This window comes from Molothrus ater, chromosome 5, assembly GCF_012460135.2.
Source record: "Molothrus ater isolate BHLD 08-10-18 breed brown headed cowbird chromosome 5, BPBGC_Mater_1.1, whole genome shotgun sequence".
Classification (NCBI taxonomy): domain Eukaryota; kingdom Metazoa; phylum Chordata; class Aves; order Passeriformes; family Icteridae; genus Molothrus; species Molothrus ater.
The window spans coordinates 23028356-23050553 of NC_050482.2; the positions used below are offsets into that span (position 1 = coordinate 23028356).

General features: G+C 38.4%; 1 protein-coding gene across 1 annotated transcript in view; it reads right to left on the reverse strand.

Annotated features, from left to right (window-relative positions):
• CPED1 (cadherin like and PC-esterase domain containing 1) overlaps window positions 1-22198 on the reverse strand; it is a 143795-nt gene that overhangs the window by 96706 nt on the left and 24891 nt on the right. Inside the window, exons 4-6 of the mRNA XM_054515002.1 lie at window positions 12710-12816; window positions 10766-10841; window positions 723-879 (exon numbers count right to left, since the gene is read on the reverse strand). Of these exons, the coding sequence (XP_054370977.1) occupies window positions 723-879; window positions 10766-10841; window positions 12710-12816 (340 nt within the window). The remainder of the gene's footprint in view (window positions 1-722; window positions 880-10765; window positions 10842-12709; window positions 12817-22198) is intronic.

Consider the following 22198-nt stretch of genomic DNA (forward strand, 5'->3'; position numbering starts at 1 on the left):
TCTCTGAGCATCAATTTACCTCATAGAAAATTCAATGGGAAGATGACTATAGAAATTATGAGTCTCTAAGACTGATTACTGGTAAAAGACAAGGGGCTCTTCTTCCATTTCTGTGTGATTTTTGGCAATATGTGGCCTTTCCAGACCTCAATTTTGTTATCTGTTAAGTAAGTCTAATAACATCTATCTTAAAGAGAAATTTTTCTCCCCTCTGCAGAATAGCAGATCCTCAGAACATAAAATTTGTGAAATAGTGTGATGTGGGAAACAGCACTTGATAACAGACAAATTATCAAGTACTTCTTGGTTCTTCACCTTGAGGGGGGATCTCTGTGCAAAGGACTACATATGTGTGTCTGTGGTAGGGGCAAAGCAGGGATAGGAGCAGGAAACAGCTCAGCCACCATGAGACCTAAAGGTTCAGGGGGGTCTCTGGGTCTGTATTTATTTGTTGAGGTGTTTCAATGCCTCAAAGACTCAGATGTTTATACCCAAAACATGTGCAAACTTGCCTAATACAGAATGAAACATTCTGCAAGTATGAGATGCAATATATTCAAGTGCAGAACAAGAAACAGACATTCTGCAAGTATGAGATGCAATACATCCAAGTGTTCCATCTGCTGTGGTCTCCTCTTTTGCTGCATTCTGTGTCCTTGACTCCCAAATAACTTCATGCTGAAGCACTGGCAGTGCCTGAGGGTGGGTCATCATTAACTTACAGCTTTGTGCTCATGCTCTGCTTCCACCTGTGCTGCAGATGGGAGACACGTGCCTGCTCAGTGACTGCACTGCCCTGGGACACATTTCTTGTGGTGCTGGCCCTTGACAGTCCAGTCTGGCCAGAACAGTCTGGGGTCACAAGTGGGAGCTGCAGGTCTGAAAAAGTACCAAGGGGATGAGAAAGAAAGTCAGCAGAGCATTGAAAGCAGGGATGGTCTCCTGCTGCTAAGGATTAAATTATAAAACACAATAGAGAAAAGCTACCAACATCAGATGAAAATGTAAAATAACAAATGCTGAGACAATAAACATTTTTGGATCTGCTTCACCCCAACCAAGCACCCCCTTCCAGCTGCAAGCTGCAGGCTGAAAGGCTTAGCTGCCACTCCCACTTCAGAGGTGAGTGCAGCAATACTGCATACAAAAAGCATCCCCTTTTTCCTTCTTACAAAAACCTGAAATCCTTGATTTCCAAATACAGAATACCAAAACTTACTTCCTCATGGAGCACTAATTACGATTAATGGGGATAAGAAATTTCTTTGAATAAGGACCAAGGGACTTTGCTCCTGTAATAACATAGCTCAATAAATAAGCTCATATTCTCTATTCTACAATTTTCAGGTACTGAAACCTATAGGAGTCTTAGTTCTGCCCCCAAACACAGTGGGAGCAGGACTGATGTACCATAGTTCTCAAGCTTATTGAGGCATGTGACTATTAATAGTAATCAAAATATTGTGATGTGAGATCAGTCAAGGAGTGGCATGTATTTTCTGCTTTTACTGTGCTTGATATAAAGGCACAAAGCCCTTATGTTGTGTCATTATTTCATGTAGGGTAGTATTCATTAATTCTAACACACCTCACATTTCAAGTTCTTAAGTAATGGTCAGGAAAAATCAAGCTGTTCAAATTATCCCCAAACCTTATTGCTTTTCTTTTCATTGACATACTGCATTGTGCTATGGTATGAATTTATTTGTAGAGCTTCTTTTCTAAAGCATGCACTCTCAACCTTGGTACATGAAATGAAAAATAAAACTCAAGTTGCGTTCCTGGTGATGAGCTGTAAACAGACATTTAAGGAAAAAAACTATTCATCTATTCATTTTCCCAGAGAGCCTATTAAAATGACATTGTGGTTGTCTGTATTTATTGGCTGTTCATCAGATCAGCTTGGCTCAACCTTCCAGTCTCAACTGGGATCTAGAATTAATCTGGTCCTCTGCCTTACATGCACCATTTAGCAGGATTAAAGAATAATCAAAACCAGGCAGTTATTTAATAAAGCACGTCATGCTCAAATTATATCCACACTGACATCTTTCTGTTGTGTTATGCATTACAACTGATTGGAACTTTGCAAGTGACCACCTGGCTTTTGATGGTACAGCGACAAAAGCAGACTGCTCTGCCTATTTGACTGTGTAGTGACTACAGGAGGAAGACAGTAAAATCCCATTAAGTCATTTATTTAGCAGACTTGTTTCTGAATATGTATAGGAACCAGAACTGCAAAATCAACTTGTATTTTTTCCATATCTGACTTGATGTAAAGACAAAAGGGCATTTTAGTATGGCAATTTCTACCCTGTAGGTAGACAATGGCATTTCAACATGGCAATTAGCAATGGTCCCATGTAACTACTCCTATGCATCACTTTACCATTTAAAAGAAAGTAAACATTTTACTGAAAATAAGAACATGGCCGAGAAGGGGTGTACAGGTCATTGCTCAATGAAAAGTGTCTTTTCCTTTTAAAAACATGTTTTGAATTGTGTTGCTGAAACAACAAGTAACAACTCACAAGACAGAGATTGCAAATAATGAGATGAGGTTTCTGTACCTGTATTTATCCCTCTTAAATGAGAGTTTTAGCTGTTTCAGGGAAAGAAAATAGATGACATGAATTCATTTGTTACTATGCAGTGGACTGTTTGCTGGAGCTGGATATACCAAATTAAAACAAGTGGGTACGGAGAGATGAAAAACAAAACTTTTCTTGAATTCTCAAACTACAGGGTAGAAGATCCTTAGCATTGCCCTAAGACATTGCAAAATGCCTCAACTTAAAAAAAAAACCAAAAATAAACTGCAACCAGCCCAAACCCCCAAAAAAACCCAAAAACCCCCCAAACCAGCAAAACCAATAACAATAAAAAACCAAACCAACAAAAACACAAATAAAAAAAATCAACTGCCATGTCTTAAGGAAGAGAAGGTTAAACAAATTTCAGGGTGCTGATGATTAGCATTGAAAACTAAAAAAGGGCAGTGTTCATAAATTATTCCTCTTTTATAGAGCATCCTGTTTGTATGGTGCCTTACATCCCTTTATTGGTTTTGTGTTGGCATTCCCCATTACATGGGGACTCTAAGAAGAAGGGAGACTATCACTAGGTGCTTACTCCTTTGAGATGACTCAGAGCATGTACACCATCAGGCAGAGTCAAGAGGGAGTGACAGTCCCTCACTTGGTAAATCTACTCCTAGTAATCAATTACCATAATAATAAAGAGACATCAGTAGTGTTGAGCTGAGCACACTCAGCTGCATCAGTTCTCATGACAACTCTTCACCTGCTCCTGCACTCAAAAGCAGTAACAGTGTTTATTAGAGCTGTGTATTTGTTAATCAACTTTATCATCAATGAAAATTAGCCTGCAGTGCCTTTACTGTTTGCAGTAATTGCCATGTTTTTCCATCTTGAAATCACTCTACAAGCTGTTGTTAATTAAGCAGTCCTCTTGAAGTCAGTAAACAACATCAACATTTTATAATGAAAGAGGTGAAGCAGGCTCAGTGGTTGATATGTCAGGCACCTTGGAAAACCAAGTTAGAAAGAGTCCCAGCATCCTAATACTATTTCCAGACTACATCCCCTCTTTCAAAAATCCAAATCTTATTCTTTGTAATTTGTAAATAGTAATTTTTGTAGCAGTCTAAAGATCAAAGAAAAAAAAATAAAAGAAGATAATTTTTCTTTTTACAGTGCCTATGCAGGAATGGAAATGTTACACAAAGTACTGTTTTTCCTGAGGGGCAGCTGCAGGCTTTGCCACAAGTACTTGTTGCTGCTGCCATTTTTGATGTTCAAGTGTAAAGCAAAGGACTTATGGCTGGATCTAGGATCTGCCTTCACTTTGAAAAAAACAGACTTTAATTTCCTTTAAATTTTGGCTTGAAGAAGGTTTCTGATGCTGACATCTCTGGAATGGTACCATTGAAAATACCAACAACACCACTTTACCTCTTCCTAGGGTGTTCACCATGAGGCCATGCTGATGAGTAAGGAGGCCACTTCATGTTCTCACCTGAATTCACACAATAACCACAGCAGCAGATACAACAGACCTGAGACATAAGAACAGTTGCATGGTACATGCAAAGAGAAGGTATAGAATCCACCAAAGCAAGTCAATACCTCTAGATCAAAAAAATGGAGCACCTCTTTATCACACACACTGCTGGCAGACACTATTCTGTCAACTGCAATCTCTCAAGGTACAACAGTCAAACAGATCAGTTGACAGTGACAACTGATACCTAAAGCAGCAGCCTCACTAACATCTAATGAGGCCTTTCAAGTTTTTTACACAGCTATGACTTCTTGCTCCTTCTCCCCCATCTTTGGCTCACAAGTTATTTACATGTCTTTGGCTCAGAGATCCAAAGTGTAACAAGAGATTCAACACATACACAATAAAGAATAGCTGATTTAAGAATTACGATGTGTGGCTGAGCAAAACGTTTACCAATAGCTAGAAGTACATTTGGACAAATTAAGTATTCCTGGAGCAAAGCCAGGCTGCAGCCACCTGGACTGGTTGTAAATGTAAAATGTAAACCTAAAACACTTAGGTTAACACAAACATCTGGTGATCTGCAAAGGCAAGGAATTCAGCAGGAGAATACTCTACTGGTTAAACTAAGTAATGATTGATTGAAAGAAAAGGAAACAGAAGATGAATGAGAACATGTCCTCTTTATCTTTCCTTCTATAGTATCCTTTGATGTTACAAGGAAGGTTATGATGTGGGTTTTTAAATTAATTTCTTACTTTGTACAAGATCAAATAGACTATTTTTACACACTTCAAACATGGAACAAGGAATAATTAAGACTACTGTCTGTGAGAAAAAGGTCATTTTGTTTCTCAAGAGCCCATCAACTGTCAGATCTGTTACAAACATTTCAGGAGCAATTAAGTCACCTTGGGTGCTCCTGGTTGTTTAATGAAGCACAAAGCTAGAGATGGAATGAAATGCAACTGAAGTGCTGTACTTTGTTCTGAGCCCAGCACATTGTTGATATCTTCCATAAAATGAAATTATAAACTCAGCACATTTGTACTTGCAAGTACAAATTGCATTTCTTCTTATCAGGAAAAGCATTGCTTTAGAACCTTAAAGTACATTGATGCCTGAAACTGTACAGCAGCCTTTCCATCTGCCTTATGGATGTCTTCCTAGATTTTCATAGTGGTAGTCTCTTTCTAGCAGGAGCCTCAAATCTCTGACATGAAAAAAAAAAAAAAAAGGCACCTCATGACATTTGTCAGCAGTTTCTACAGTACAATATTCAGGAACTACTGATAACAGGTCCTCTCTGTCAGCCTTGCAGGTTTGCATTCCAATAGGGCACCTCAGTGAGCCAGAAGAACTCTACATTGCATTCTGTGCTGGGATCATCCAATTTCCTTATTAGTATGGGCTGCTGGAGCACAAAGAGCTTATCTGTGATACAGACCAGGAAACTTGTATTGCTGCAACCTGGTCCTCTTCTAGAGTTTACAGCTGGGCAATATTCCAGCCTTTGTAGGTTGGAAAGGTGTGTTTAACAGCTGAAAAGATTGCTCCACGTCAGGAGATGCCTAAAAAGCTTTCACAGATTCTTAGGCAGACTTCTGAGTTCTCCAGGACAAGGAATTTTGATCAAAATAAAACCTAGTAACCTTCGGCTCAATCAGGTACAGCAACCCACTCTAAGCTGCATAACTGTGAAAGCAATGAGCATTGAAAATGATCTTTTTTTCCCATTTTTCAGTGTTGATTTTAGAGGATGGATGATTTCACTTGAACTACTGCCACTACATGCCTTGAGACTTTTCACAGAAAGCAGATCGATTCCATTCAATTGCCTCCTGCTACCCATTTGATTTTTCGATTAAAAGATTGAAACAAAGACCAGTAATTTACTATGGCTTACACATTATGCCCTGAGGTTTCTAAAGAAAGAAAGAGAACCTTTAGCACTCAGTTTTATGACCTATGCATTCAGAAAAGTGTGGCTGTGAAACTCAAAGTAGATGATGAATATTTGAAGGAAACTAGAAACACTAGAGGCAATCCTGGCCCCCAGTGAAGTCCTGGAAAAATCTGCATTGAGCTCACTGGAATTTGGTTTCTTGCTTGAAACTTAATATGTGATGGTCTTGATATGCATTTTGAGCTTTATTTGTGATGTCAACATTGATGCAAGTCCAATATCCTGCCCACTGCTGACTACTGATTCAGCTGCCCTTAAGAGCTTTTCATATTAAAAAATGCAGTGATCCCACCCTCTGTAATACACTTAATCTCACAGCAACACACTCTGTATATTAAGGATGGAGCAATGTCAAACTACTTGTCTTTCTGGAAGTTTAAACTATCCTAAATAGGTTTAGTATTAAAAAAAACCAATTTTGTAGTAAAACAGATCTAGAGGTAAATTAATTTAAGCTGTGGGTTGAAATGCACTGAAATTCATTGTGAAGTTTCAGAATTAAAAAGATAAAATTATAACGGTGCTACATTTGTACAATGCTGTTTGTTTTTTCCTTTTAGAAACATCAGCAAATACTTCAGCTTCAGTTTAGATTAATCACTTATCATGGTTTTGGCCTCTCTGTTTTGGCAGGTGCACAAAAAACAGTATTTACATTATTAAGTATAGTGTTTGTGTCTTCATTCCTAAAGCATCCTAAGAGTTACAGTTAGAGGTGTGGGGTTTTTTCCAATATTTTTCAGAAGGGCTGCTTCTTCTGTGTGCACCCTTCAGACTAGAACTTAATTACACAGATAAGCTATAAAACTTTGGAAAAAGCAACTCAGTGTGAAAATGCTGGCTGAGTGTTGCATGATTAGAGTCACAATTCTGTACTAGTGACAGGATAGATTATAGAAGAGTATAGGCCAAGTAATTAACTTAATTTAGCTGCTTTACTTCTTTTCAAACTACTAATATTTGCTGTTACATTGCTGTTCTTATGTAGCTGAGATTTGACACTGCTGTAAAACCAATGAAATTCCTGCCCCACATAGTTTATAATCTAATTAACTGGAAAAAATCAGATGCTGGTTTTATTGGCCACTCTTGAGGCTCTTATTAACTTCAGTAGCAGAAAGGTAATAGGCACAAACCTGATCAAAACTGGTGTGCAATATCTGTAAGGGCCAAAAGAAATGCATCCCCTTTTAAAAAAGTCAAGTTCCTGTCTCAGAGATGTTGTATTGTTACAACAGAAAATAAATTTGATCTATAACTTCTCTCTTCCACAGGTTTGCTTCACTGAGTTTGCTTCCTACCCTTGGGTCATAACCTTTCATGTGGACTCCAGAGTAACCCAAGGGCACTGGGGATAGGCAGCAGGAGAAGAAAGCACAGGGTTAGCACCAGACCATAAACACATCACAGAGTGGGATGTGTCACACAGCTGGACTATCTTGGCTCTCCCTCCCATACAATTTCATTTGGCTCATGCCTATCCCAAGACCTTCTGCATGGTCAGCCCAGAAAGAGATCATGGGAGCACGCAAGGCTGGCAGACACTCATAAAGTCTCTGCACAAGTGACACTAATAAACAGAAACACAGAAGGAAGGCATATGACAGAAGTATTACTTTAGAAAAGGATCAGTGATTTGCATGGGTAGAGAAGAAGCTATGCATGGCATGGGCTGGGCACTGGAAGTGATGAAATGAGACAAATGCTTACATGGAAAGACAGACTAGTGTGGATTCCTTAGGGAATGGGGAAATTAGGGAGGCAATGCTATAAGTAGTTCCACTACTTTCCAAGGCAAAACCTGTCAAACATAGTATTTGTTGTGCATGCATCAGGATGCCTTCCCTGTGTTCTATACTGAATCTGGGCAATTCTGCTCACGTTGTGGACTTTAGTCCTCTCCATCTCTTGGCTGGGAGTAGTTCCAGGAGGCAGCCAAGTTCCAGGAGCCAGTTCCAGGAGGCAGCCAAGCCCAGTTCTAAAGCCACATACAGTGGCTTACCAGGTATGAATACCTGAAATCTGTTTGACAGTCATTCTCCAACCTCAGAGAGCTTCCAGATCTGGGTCATTTCCAGGAAGATTTAATTTCCAGATCTCTACAGCTACTGCAACTTTTGCTGACCTGAGCAGTAAATGCCAGGAGCCTTCCTTGGTTCTCCAGTAGTTATACCAGAACCTTCTCAAGGCCTAAGTCCCATTTAGTGAGCAGACATCAGGCACTTGAGTAAAAACTGGGCCAATTGCCCTGCAAAAGCAGAAGTTCAAACAATCCTCTCAGACTGCAGCAAATACTCTTCCACGGTGAATTCTAAGATCTGTTACTCTTCTAATGTCTCATCACAAATCCATTGCCACAAATGTCCACACACCCATCTTCCAGCAACCCTGTCTTCAATGGTAATCCAATTTATCCACACACAGCATGTATTTTTTCACCTTTTTTCTCTTCTACTCTTCTTCCAGACTGATTTTCCTAACTTTTCTTTCTTCCCAGCTTCTTTCCCAAAAAGCAGTCATCACTGGTAAATGCATTATTTCCCCCCACCCCACAGAGATAGAAGCAATCTGAAATGTCAGACTGACAAGAACACTTTCCATTAAAGAGAAGAGCAAAGAAACAAGCACTGGCCTGGTATTTTGTATAAATCATTTTCTTTCCTATACAACAGGGGTATGAGAATGGGCATGCTGTCTTAAATAAAAAGCCTAGAAGTTTAAGAGTTGCACAACAACAAACAAAATAACATCAAAAAAACCCAAACCACTTTACCACTGCTTATCAACATCAACACTGTCAATAGCCACAGTAAATCCAGTATACCATTTTCTCAGCCTTGCTGCCTGATGTTTCTTTCTACAGCTTACTATGTCTTTAATTAGAGAACATAATTCTTTGTGTTTTCACTTTTACAGGAAATTGCTTGGCTCCTCGATGACTGACTAAATGACAGTAATAACAAACCAACTGATCCTCTTTAAGAGGAATTGCAGAGAAACCCTGTTGACTCAAACACACAAGAGTGAATGTACATAACAGATTTGAAAGGAACAAACTGTTCTGTGGGGGAAATACTGATGAGAATTGTTCTTTCTGTGAATAATTTTTAAATTAAGGATCAAAAAAATCCTGCTAATTTGCAACTCTGCTGTTGTTGGAAAGAGAGATCTGTTGGAGAATGCAAGCAAAAGAAAGTGGAAAGAGCTGGCTTTATCAGATGAATGGAAGGGAAAGTCTCTGAAGTCTCACCTCTAGACTTGTTTGCTCTAACTTATGATTTTTTGTCCACTGAACCTGAAATCAAATTATTTACCCTTCTGATTATAATTTCACCTTTTATGGATGAGTTCCACTCATTCTAAAATTACAGGTTACATCCAGTCATACTGAATGGGATTAATTCATGGTTTGAAACCAAGGTCTGGTCTGTACAGAGATGACTCCAGTGTGTACCACAGTCTAAATTCACATTCCTGCCAGGAGCTTTTGTGCAATTGTTTTATTTCCCTTCTTAAATATGTTATCCCAGAGGTGCTACCACCATTGTTAATGGGCTTGGCCTTGGCCAGCAGCAAATCCACCTTGAAGCTGACTGGCATTGGCTCTGCTGGACTTCAGGGAAGCTTCTGGCAGCTTCTCACAAAAGCCACTCCTGTGCACCCCCTGCTACCAAAAGCTTGCCATGTAAACTCAGTACAGGAGAAAACACTGAGTGGCTTAATAAAAGGGTCATATACAAAGTGGCTTGCGCCATGTTTATGGGCAGCAGTGAAAATGCACATATTTTAAAGAGAAAGCTCTGTGTGTAGTAAGTACCTCTTTTGTTTGTGGTTTTGTGGTAGTAAAATCATAAAAACACTGCAATTGGCCTTTCTTCAAGCAGCAGGGTGAACCAATGTTTTTTGAAGGCAATCTGTTACAACGTGAGCAGGGCCTACCAATTTCTCTAGGCAGTGGTGAGACATAATTGGGTAGCAAATATCTGCAAAGACTAATTCAACACACCTATTTTAAATACATAATTTAAGATAAAAAGATGTAGCATTTGTAGGTATCTCTCTCTCCACTGACTTAAATGGAAGACTAGAATACTGCTTTCAGAAGATACATACTCCTAAATGGCTAAATGAGATGCAATGAATCCTTTCCTTCTGTGTTAAATTTAGCATGTATATAAAAAAGGGGAAAAGATAAGGAAGTTTAAGTAGACCTAATACAGTGCACAACAGCTTTTTTTCCAGTTTCTATTCAAACATGGATTTTACCCATGGTAAATTAGAATTCTTTGGAAATTTGCCCATAACCTTTAAACTTTTCTGGTTGATGATCTTAATACACAATAAAGGCTTTTTATCAGTAAATTATGTCTGGACAGGAACCAAGCTCTCACTCCTTCTCCTTCTCCATGCCACAACATTTTTGTAAAGCTGAACAAACATATTACACAAAACCCAGAGCACAGAAGTGTAAATACCAGTACACTATATTAACACAAAACAGTCCTAAAATAAGACACTTATAGCCAAATTATTTCTGCAATATGCAACAGCTGAAAAATGCAATGTCTTTACCTGGAAAGATACTGTATAATTGTAATCAATATTTAAGTGTGTTTAAAGTGGATTATCAGTCTTTTATTTTTTCCCCTCTATGCATTCATGACTAAAAATAAAATAGAATTGTAAACTGACAGTCTCATTTCAAAAACTTCCCATGAAAACTATTAAAAAATCATCATCACATAAGCATATTTGAAGAAATCAGATTACCTGAAAAGGCGTTTGCTATCTGGCATAATCCCTCTTTTCTGCAAAGAAAATGCTGGATTTCTGGAAGTAGGTTTACCTGTATGTAAAAAGAGAAGCTTTAATGATTTAATTAAAAAAGAGGTTCTTTTTTCTTCAATGGAAAATGCCTTCAATGGGTTTGTGTTTAATTTATCAGAGACACCTCATGTGCAAAACTCCCATCAGTGTCAAGAGGAAATGATGAATTTGCCCTCCCTGCGATGTTGCGATAATGAAGTTAAGGTGTGGACTCTTCCTCCGTGTTCATAGCAATGCAAAATTTTAGGCCTATATCTCTGCCTCTGGCTGCTGAGTGTTGACCCTTCCCTGTCCCCTTTTCAGTCTCTGCAGCTTTTCTGTTCTGTGCAGTTACCAACCACTGTCTCTCCCTGCCTGGAAACACCCTATGCCTCTGGAATTGCTGTGCTTGGGATCAGTAGTAAGCTAATGTAGCTACATCACAGACAGGCTCTGCAGCAAAACACTGTGCTGCACTTTGGTATGGACATGCCAGCAGCAAGTAATGTTAATTCAATATTTAAAGTTTTCCAGAGGAATGGGTCATCTGGTTTAAGTCCCTGCTCTGCTGCAGACTTCCTGAGAGAACCTGGACAATTCCTTTGATCACCTTGTGTCTCAGTTATTCATGTGTGACACATCTGGACATTGCAGCATGCTGTCAGGATTATTATAGTGCACAGCATTCGAGGCTCAGATATGGTAATATAGGCAGAATGAGAAAAAAGCAGTTTGCAGAAGCCTGGGGTGCTTTATTATCTGAGCATATTCAAAGCATGTATATTTCTAGCAAACTATAATTGCCATAAAAAATTCACTTTGCATACACTTTGATATGCATCCTGTCCCAGGGAACCCAAGTGTGCATGCTCAAAGCTCTGACTTCTGTGGACATCAGTGAATTTTTTTATCACCAGAGGCACCTTTTAAAAGCAGCTCCATTTCTCTCAGACCCTCAAGCTGGAGTGAATAATTTAGAGTTTTGCCATTATTATTATTTTAAGTACTTTTACTTAATATATGAGTCAAAGTATATCTGTGTCTTGGTCACATTTTGTCAAAGATTTCAGTTTATATCACACATATTTTTATCAACAGGTTAGGTGTTTACATAGAAATGACATATTTAAGTAACCTAAACTGTGGCCACAACATGCACAAGTGAGAAAAAAACGAAAAAGCAATCCTGAAAATACCAAGATAATTGGTACTACTGTTGCTTTGGACCATGAGGAAGAAGGTTGCAGTGCCAGAGCAAAGAACTCTCTTGAAGGCCTTGGTCCAGATTACACATTATCAATTGTAGGAGCACTGTCACTGTTTGGAGAAGTGCCTAAATTATGTTTACAAAGGAGGAATTACATTAGGTGAAACTCAGTAGTGATATAAGATATGAAGCCTAAATTCATCCATCTCTACCTTCTGTCTATACTCTCATTCTGAAATATTGCATGCATTTTCTAATCGTTTCTCACCATTTCTAAATTCTCTTTTCCAATAGGGAAAATTCCTTAAATAATTTCCCTTGTAGATACTTTTGCAGCCAGACATGCAGGTTGAGGGTGGCCAAGAATGCAAAAGTTCAAGCTAAAGAAGAGAAAAGGGAAACTTGACACTGAGTTGTAAAAATTTTCAGTATTTACACTGAAATACTTACAACCAAACTATCTTACTATGTTCAAAGGAGAAGTTGCTTTTGATAACTGGGTGTGATATAAAGAATGAAATGTTGGTACCTGACAAGTATTTCTCAGTAAATAGAAAACATGAAAAAACTTAATTTTTGCTAAAACATGTCGCTGCAGTATAAAATAAACATTTGATACTTCTCTTTTTATGAGTGAGGGCTGAAAATCTGGGCCATCCTGTCCTTACAGTCCCACAAAGGATAACATAATAATCTCATACCTTCTGGAAAAGCTCTAGATTATGCAAATCTTCTGTTTGAAAGCAGCCAGTGCCACCATTTTTTCTGGAAGATAAGCAGATGAAAAGATCCCAAGGGTTCATACCACCTATCCAGAAAGAAAAGAAGCGCTTTGAGAAAGAAAATATCATGCAATTCTTATTTGCATAAAAAATAGAGTGATATTCTGAAGAACAGCAAACTGTTGGAGAGTTAATTACATGAGCAGCTACAGGTGGCAGAAGGATAAAAGACATATTTGCTACCACAGTTCAAGATTTGGAATTATATTTAGATGTTTCACAGTGGGCATTCCCTGATATATCTGCCTACTGATGTCCAAACCCTGCTGCTTGACCTGTTTAACATTCAGAAATTACAGAAATTAAAAAGTTTGGTAACATGATGCTGCTTTATTTTCTTTTTTTTTTTTTTTTTAACTCCTCAACGTGCATGCTTATAACATGTATCCAGTACATGCAATGTGAGCTTCTGAGGGGTTTCTTTAATGGCAAGTAAGTTTTACAGGAAGTATTACTCTTCAAGCCATTGCAAACAGCAGGAATTTTGGTGTAGTGGATTCCTAAATATTAGACACTAGAACTGGTGTACAAGTGGGAATTAGATTGCTAGCTTCCGAGCTAATGTGATGCTTCCTTCCTGGGGCAAAGCTGACCTGAAGATACAAATAGGCCTTGACCTTGCTCATATCTCAGCATGTGATATGGTGTAGAAATGCCACTGTTGCTTCAAATAACCTTGGTCACATGGTCATTTGTTTTCTTCTGTATACAGCCTTTGTTATCTGGACCAGTTAGAGGTGCTGGCAGCTCACAACAGAATTATTACATCTGTTGAGGACACCGTGAATATGTTCAATAAAGGGTAAATTATTTCATTGACAGAAGACAATCAGTAATAATGAACTTCCAAACAGAAAGGGCAGTCAGAAAAGAAGTACAGCATCCAAGGGTACAGAATCAGGTCACAAAGCTCTCTGGAAAATAGCTATTTCAGGGACTGGTTGGCTCTTTTCCCCAGAGTTGGAAAGATTACATGTATTTTATTCCGTTTTGTGCTATCCATCTGTGATACCTTCTTAATTTTATTAGATTACCCTCCTGAATTTTGTCCCACAGATGGCCCACAGAGGTATTTATTTTATTTATTTCCTTTCTTTCTCCAGAATGTATTTTTTTCCTATCCCAATCACGATTACAAATGTCAAGCAAGGTAAAAATTTCACTTAAGGAGATTTAACACTCAATTTATGTTAAGTACAGTAATGAACTGATTGTGTAGAATGGATCCAGGTCTATGAAAGTAACTATCACTTTTTTATGTTTATAAGCAGTGTGACAAAGCTGAAGAGATCAATTTTCAGTTACACTGCATTTATTACTGTAACAATTTCACATTATGAGAACCAGTATTATGGCATAAAAGTAATTAGGGTATATGAAATTTAGGCAAGACAGATTCACTACATGCTTCTTTGTGAAAGAAACAACAAAAAAACCCCTGCAAGTAGATAAAAATGTCACAGATAGCAAACAAACAAAACATTAAAGAAATGTACAAGCAAATACCTCACTTTAGTGCAAAAGTTTGGCAGTGCTAACAACCTACTCAATGACCTCACCAGCTATGTAATTATCAGATAAGCAAGATGTTATGCCTCTGACTAGTAAACACCTTTGAATAAATCATTATAATTACACATAAATCACAATGGCTAGTTTGTGCAAATTGAAAGAGAGCTGGAGGGAACTCCATTTTTTAGAAGCAGTTCATTTCCTTCCCTTGTTTATTATGACACATCCTGCCCTGGGAAGAATTTGATCCCTGACTCCAGAGGATATGCTGCACTGTGTATTTGCCTTTAGGATACATCAGAGTGATCAATATGAATGCACCTAAGAGAAGAAAAGGAAAATGTACCCTCAGATCTGGTGTGCTTCTGAGCCAGCGCCCAGGAAGTAAAATAGTTCAGGAGAGCTTGAATGCCTGCCATTACTTGTGCTTTCTATTCAGAGTCATTAAACCTCAAGCCAGTTATTTCAGTACAGAACAATCAGAACTGAAACATGTCTATTTATAGAAGTCAGGAGACTTCCTATTAGAAAAACAGTGTACACCTAGTGCTGTCTCTCAGATTCAGACTGACAGAGCAGTGTGACTCCTACTTAAATGTGTTGATATATTCCTCATAACCTATAGCTGAAAAAAACATTATTGGAAAACAAAAACAAAAGAGTCATTGGTTACAACAGCTATTTAGTTCTAGAACAGGCTCCTCTAGGAATCCATTTTGCCTCAAATTTGCCCACGTCACTCCTTACAGAGCTTAACCTTTTGTGGAAAATGAACATCTATGATCAGGAAACCAACAGTCTGTCTTCCTTCTGCATATTTAATAATAGAAGAACTATATCTCAGGAAAAAAAAGTGCTACTGTGATTAGTATTCCAAAAATATCACATGGGCCATGCAAAGGGCCAAAGATCCCTTCACAGAATTTATTGTTAAATAAATTAAAGCTAGATACATGTGAGCTAAAAAATTCTACAATAAAAGACAAAGAACAAATGTGGCATTAATAATAAACACCATCTGCATGGAAGGATTCATGTTTCAAAATATTTCTAGAGATTTTATTACGAAGCTTTAGTAAAGTCAATACTATTCAATTTTCAATGTACAGAGTTTTGCTGCTTTCCTGCAGACTTCAGACCAGAAGCAGGCTTTACAGGACATTTGAGAGGGAAGGTTAAAAGAATGCTTCATATCTGAAAAATTTAATTACTAGCAATTTGCATGAAGCTTTTCCCACAGAATGAACTATGTCTCTAGTTATGGAAATCCTGCTTGCTTTATCCAGCAAACCAGTGGAGCTCAGCACACAGGAGCTGCAGATCAGTTCGATAACATGAAATCACACCTCATGGAGATACTCTCTACTCCTTGCATTATTTTGCACTTGGACAAGTAAAAGAGTGGTAACAGGATGAGAATATGCAATTGCATGTTCATCTGCTCTTTGAATATCTTTTCAAATCAAGATAGTTTAGTTCAGCCTGTGTATTAAGGCCTTGCATACACAAGGAATGCTCATCTTCAGAATTATATCTAACTATGCAGGCAAACTGAGCTTTAGGTGGACACATCCTGGCAGCATAAAGCTTTTATTCACCTTTCTTTTGCCAGTTCTTAGCCTCTCCTCTCATGGAGTCTTTGTAGCCCTCATCCAGTCCCATCTCAAAAAGTATTTGTACCAGTAATGTGCATCTCATGCTTACCTAAGAATATCAACCCAAGTTTCTACTTCAACTAGTAGAAGTACAGCATAATTTGATTGAAATCTGATGTGATCACCTTTCACTCTGAATGAGTCAAAGAACATGCTATTCAATTCAGAGAGCAATAACTTCCAACTGAAATTTGATTTTAAATACAAATTCAAATTTTCAATGAGATAGCACTGTTTTCATTGACTTTGTCACTGATTTGTCATTTGAAATAATTGAAACAGCTTATGTGGAAAAATAATTTAAAAGATAATAGTCTAGGGAGAAAAGCAAACATGCTTTTTAGCAGCAGAGGAATTAGCAATGCAGACACCAATAAAAACATTTAGCTTTTTCTGTATAATATTCTGCAGAGAGTTTTTGTATTCTGATATATTAGACCAAAGTTAACAGAAACCAAATGAGAACTGTAGGATTTAATGTGGTTTCAGATAAATTTCAAGAATTTCTGAAGGTGATCTCAAATAAGGTGATTTTATTTCAGTTTTTGAAATGATCACATTCTCCCCATGAGCTATGGCATTGGAGGCTACATTTTGCAGGAAAACTGTTGGATGCATACACCTATGTAATTTTAATCTCTCAGGTGTATATTTTTTAATTTAATCAAATTATTAAGTTTAATGTTATTACTATAGGCTGAAATTTCATTTTGCAGTGTTAAGGTTTCCATCCTGAAATTTGAAATGAAAGAACTTGGAAAATCAAATAAAATTTTCATCTTTCATGTTTATCTTCCTGTATTTCATTCATTCAGGGAAATAAAAAAGAAAAAAAAGCGCCACATGGATTTGTTTTTATTTAATCTCAAGTAAATTTGCAATTTTGCATTTGCTCACACCACTACCTTGAAATTAATCAGTTTATGAGCACTAGAGGAAAAGAAGACAAGAAACAGCCAGCATTTGTCAAGAGCATATTACATAAAAGTAGTCTCCTTTCTTCTGACAGAGTAACTGATCGAGTAACAGAAATCAGAGTAACCGATTTAGTGAACAAAGCAAATATTAGCAATGAAACAATTTGACTTTCATTTTCATCTAAGTCTTTAGACATTGCTTCAACATAACATACCTCTGAGGTGATTGCACAGCTATTTGAAAAAATGAAGTCTAATTCCCTATCAAAGTGGATTCTTCTTGGAGCAGAACCTCAAAAGGCACTCCACTATATAGTCAGTTCTGATCAAAATTTTCAGTAACAAATTGAATAATGGAATAATAAGTGCATTTATAAATAGCAAGTGATACCAAGATGAAAAGAAGTAAAAGACTTTGTAAAGCATGGTCAGAATTCAAAATAATTCTGATAATTGGTCCAAATTCAACCCAAGCAAATTCAAAACAAGTTAAAAGTGCCATAGTTCATAAGATGAAATCAAATCAAGAGGTACAATTTGCCAGAGAGCACTACTGCAGAGAAGAACCAAATTTATAAACTGCATATGAACTAACAATACAATATTGTTGCCAAAGGAAAAAACCAAAACAACCAACAAAGCAAATATAAATAACTTTTCAGCTGTTGGCAAGTAATTATTGATGCTGAAAGAGTTGAATCCACTCCCTTAAAATTTCATTTATTCCATGCCAATTCCCCACAGAATTCCAAACAATAGCCCTGCAGATATCAAGAATTGCAACCAATCCTGTTTATGAGGATTACAGTGATAACAATGATCAGGGGTTAATCCTTCTGCTTTATTTTGTGTCAGTCATATCTTTCCAGTAACACTGTTCCCAGATTTCAGTAGAGGGTTAGAAAAAGAAGATAAATTGTGGAAGACTTCCTACAGGGGCTGACTTGGATGGAGTCAGTCCTTTGTCTAGCAACTCACACAGTGATGTTTTTTTGATTTGGTACAAACCAGTTTACAACACACCATTGCTTTAACTGAATGTCAGTGCCTTCTTGGTGCCTCACGCTGACCTGCAGCAAGGAGGCTGGAAGGGGACACAGCCAGGACAGCTGACCCCAACTGGCCAAAAGGATGTTCGGTACCATATGATGCTGTGCTCAACAATAAAAGCTGGGAGAAGGAATAAGGGAGCAGGGAGTGGGGGAAGACACATCCATTCAGAGTGGTGGCATTTGTCTGCCCCACTAACCCGTTTGGTTCCATCCATTATGAAGCTCCTGTCCTGGGGATGGCTGAACACCTGTCTGCTCACAGGAACTGGTGAATTAATTCCCTGTTTTGCTTTACTTGCAGACACAGCTTTTGCATTCCCTATTAAACTGTCTACCTCAATTCATGAATTTTCTCACTTTCACCCTTCTGATTCTCTCCCTCATCCCACCAGGGGGAGATGAACAAGGAGCTGGGTGGTGCTTTGCTGATGGCTGGGGTTAAACCACTCAGCTCCTTGTTTTACCACCACTGTGTTTTACTACCCAGTGGTGGTTTTACCACCACTGAATAAAATTTTACCCATCTAAAGTAAGTTATCTCTTTAATCAGTGGAGACAGGATACAAAGTAAGCATTTTAATTTGCAGCAAAGGGTACATAAAGAACAGTTTCTGAACACATGTATCAAGTACTGGAATACCTTACTCTAGGGAGGCTATAGAAGCTCTGCTAAGGAAGATCCTGAGATTTGTACAGGATCCATTTTTAAGAGGAATTCGTGTCAACTCTAGTTGAAATATATTTTCAGACACCTCTAAGATGCATGGATGTAAACAGAAGATTTTCAGGAAAGGTTATTGTTTGCATATTGATGCACTCAACTGTATTCAGTTGTACTTAAAGCATGTGGTAATCCTGATCTGTAAAAAACAAAAAAATGTTTTAGATTAATGCAAGTTTTAGCTTCATGAGTCATGAGTCCTCAAAGTATACATGGGAAAATAAAAAGTCAACCTCCTCTGCTCCTGAATGGTAATGGAGGGAGCACAGATTGTACCAAGTGGGGTGAGGAAGCACGTATTTATGGAAGTAGTGTTTGTGCACAAATCCTACTTCAAACTGGACAGAGGAATGTGTTGGACTTCAACCCTGCTATGTAGTCAATTTATAAGAGCCAATAGTTTGCTAGCCAGGAGTTTAAAGTGGAAGAACTAACAGATGTCTGAAAGACAGAACTTCTGCCTCACTGACTGCCTCTGGATTCTAGGCTGAATTTTATGCTCTTCAGCGTCTCAGCAGGCAGCAGCATCAGGCAGGCTGTGTGACAGGGTATGGAGATTCCCTCTGACAATCTGAGCTTCACAGATAGCACTCCAGGGGAAAATATCCTTTGAAGCCTATTTCTGGTTACAGCAGTTTGGCTTTCTTGTGCAAATATCAGAATGCCACTTGTTTGACTGAACAGTTTTTCTTTCTTAATGACATGTCCTCCTGCAAGTTTTTGATATCCCTACTTCGTTTGTAAGACTTTCCCTAAAGGAATGTCTCACACCTAGGTGTTCAGGAATTTTCTCCTTAAAACAGTAGTTATTGGAAGCATTTTAATTTCTCTTTTGGTGTGGCCCTTGAGGGTCATGAGCTATTACCAATATGGACTCACTACGACAACAATGAAGAAACAATCACTCCACATGAGTGATAGCACAGGACAAGATGGTGAGGTTTCTGATATTCTTCTGAACTGTTCTGGAAAGCAGCTATTCACCTGCCCATATGCAAATCTTTCACTGTTTCAGAGTGTGTTCAGACTGACTGTACTGTGCCATAACACATAGCCCCATAACCACTAGCTTAGCTGGACAAATTAGGCTAAAATCTATTGTCACATTAATTGCAGTCAAGTACTTTAAATGTAAAAAAATACCTTACCCTACAATTGAGGCTGAGATGGTTGGACACAGTCAATTCATTCACAAAATACTTTGTGCAGTTGCTGTGTGGCTGCCAGGGAAAGGCTGAAGGAATCCTGAGGACAGTCACTACTCAGTCCCCTTGAGGATGATCAGGATTTTTTTTTTGGCTCAACTACTCCCTAACTAAGAGGGTTTGAAGTGTCAAGGGAAGCATTCTTTGTAGAGGAGAGGCTGGTGTGAACCAAATGGAACCAGTTTAATTTCAAGGACAGTTCATCTATCCCTGAACAGCTTAGGACAAAACATTGCCCTGAGCTCAAGAATTAATGCACAGTGACATCTGAGTTCAGAATTCGGGCAGTGAAATAGGCATTTGAAGTTGTTTGCAGTGCCTCTCATAAAAACAGAGTAACGCTTGACTATCCTGTATCTATTCTGCAAGTGCTGTGGAGGGATATTGGGTCTAATTACAAATGGAGAGGCATAATGCTTCCACTCTTGCCTGAAAGAAAGAATTATTTTATTCCTGTTTATTTATATCAGCGACAGGTTTCAAGCCTGCTTTCCTTGTCAATCAAAGGAAAATTTCAAAAGTAAAAAAATAGCATTACAAACCAAGACCTGCCTGTTTCTATCAAAAATAATCTCAAATGAGTAAAGATATTTTAATTTCTCTACCTGGTCTCAAACTCTAAAACTGCCTTAAGACCTAGCTACCACATCAAAGAGTTACCATCTTCCTTACTGGAACAATGGATCATACATGGTAGATGACTTTCTCTAAAAGAAGCAAAAGAAATCTATTGCAGGCATAAGTAGAAGAATGGAGAACAGACAGGACAATCCATTCTCCATTTACATCATAGTCTATGCAATAGGTTAACAATCCTTTCTTCAATCAATAAATTACCATACTGTAGCAGACAAAAAAAAGAAATTTCAGACCTGCAGCAAATGTTTTAAAGTTGGGTTTTCAATTTGCAGATAACTGTCAGTGAGACAACCAAAGGTAGAAAAAAAACCCCTAAATTGCAGTATTATTAAACCATGTCCATGTTAAACCATTAAACCTTTTCTGTGCAACCAAAGAATGGGCAGAATACTGGAAATAAAAGTGCATTCAGAAATTACATTAGTCTGACATGGGGAGAATACTGCAGTATTGCAAGGCAGGTGCATTAGATGGTTCTCAGTCTATCCAGAAAAGACATTCAGGCTAAGAATAGTTCTCCACTGAGTTGTATTACAGACTGCAACTCTAACAACCTATAGGTTTTATCATGGCATGACCTATCAAGGTATGAAAATATGCTGTCAAAATACTTTCTGAGCTCTAGAAGAGTTCAACAGCAAATAAAAGGAAAATATGCAGTTCTGACCCAATGACAAACACATTGAAGCAATTCAAACACTCAAGTCTATTATTCCACTTCTGTGCTTACACACCGTGATTTGGATGAATATTCAGATTACTTTGAGATGTTCTCCACACATGGGTATTTTCTGCACAGCAAGGCTCAGTGAAACTAAAAGCTCTTAATAATCCAATATAGTATGCTCCTAATAATCCGATATCGTATGCTCTTCTTGTATGCAAGCAAAAATAACTTACAACCCCAACTCCTCCCAAATGCTGGAATTCTTACTTTATATGTATTTAATACACAACCTAAGCCACAACAGTCTGGTATAAGCTGCTATATATGTTTCTCACCACACATTGTGGGACTTAGACCTAACCTTCAGTGGGATGGAAGTACTTGGTCCCTAATTAAAGCACAGATGTCACAGATCCACCAAAGCTCAGCTAAATCCATCTGTGTAGGTGTTTTCTTACCTTCTGTGAAGGTAGAGAAGGAAACTGCCTGATAAAAAAGACAGATGACAGGTTGAGAAATATTAGAGACAGGCTACTGAGAGTAGATTGGCACGAAGAACCAGGTGAAAACTGGAAGGAGAGAATGTGCATGTGGGAAGAAGGGTCATGCAGCTGAGATATGCAGGGACCAGGCTACACAATGGAACCCAGAGGAACTGCAGCAGGTGGGAGAATTCCAATAGCACCCTGCTCCAGCTGCTCGCAGGGACATTGCAGGAAGAGGATCTGCCCACAAAATACTCTTCTCTCTTATGCACATGCACACACACACAAAGGAGCACAGAGGCACAATGCTTGGTGGGGTAACCCCAGTAACCCTCTCAGAGACACAAGCTCCTGCCCTGGTACCCCCGAGATGTCCCTGGGGAGACTCCACCACAGTGCCGAACAGGAGCCCCAAAGCACCTTGGGGACCTTTTGGAAGCACATCCTAACTTGGATGAGTGTGTACATAGAACTTAACAAGTGGTACTGAGGTGCCCTCCCCACTAGACTATTGCAAAACCTGCAGATCCTACTTTTATAAGGAAAAGTCTGGGC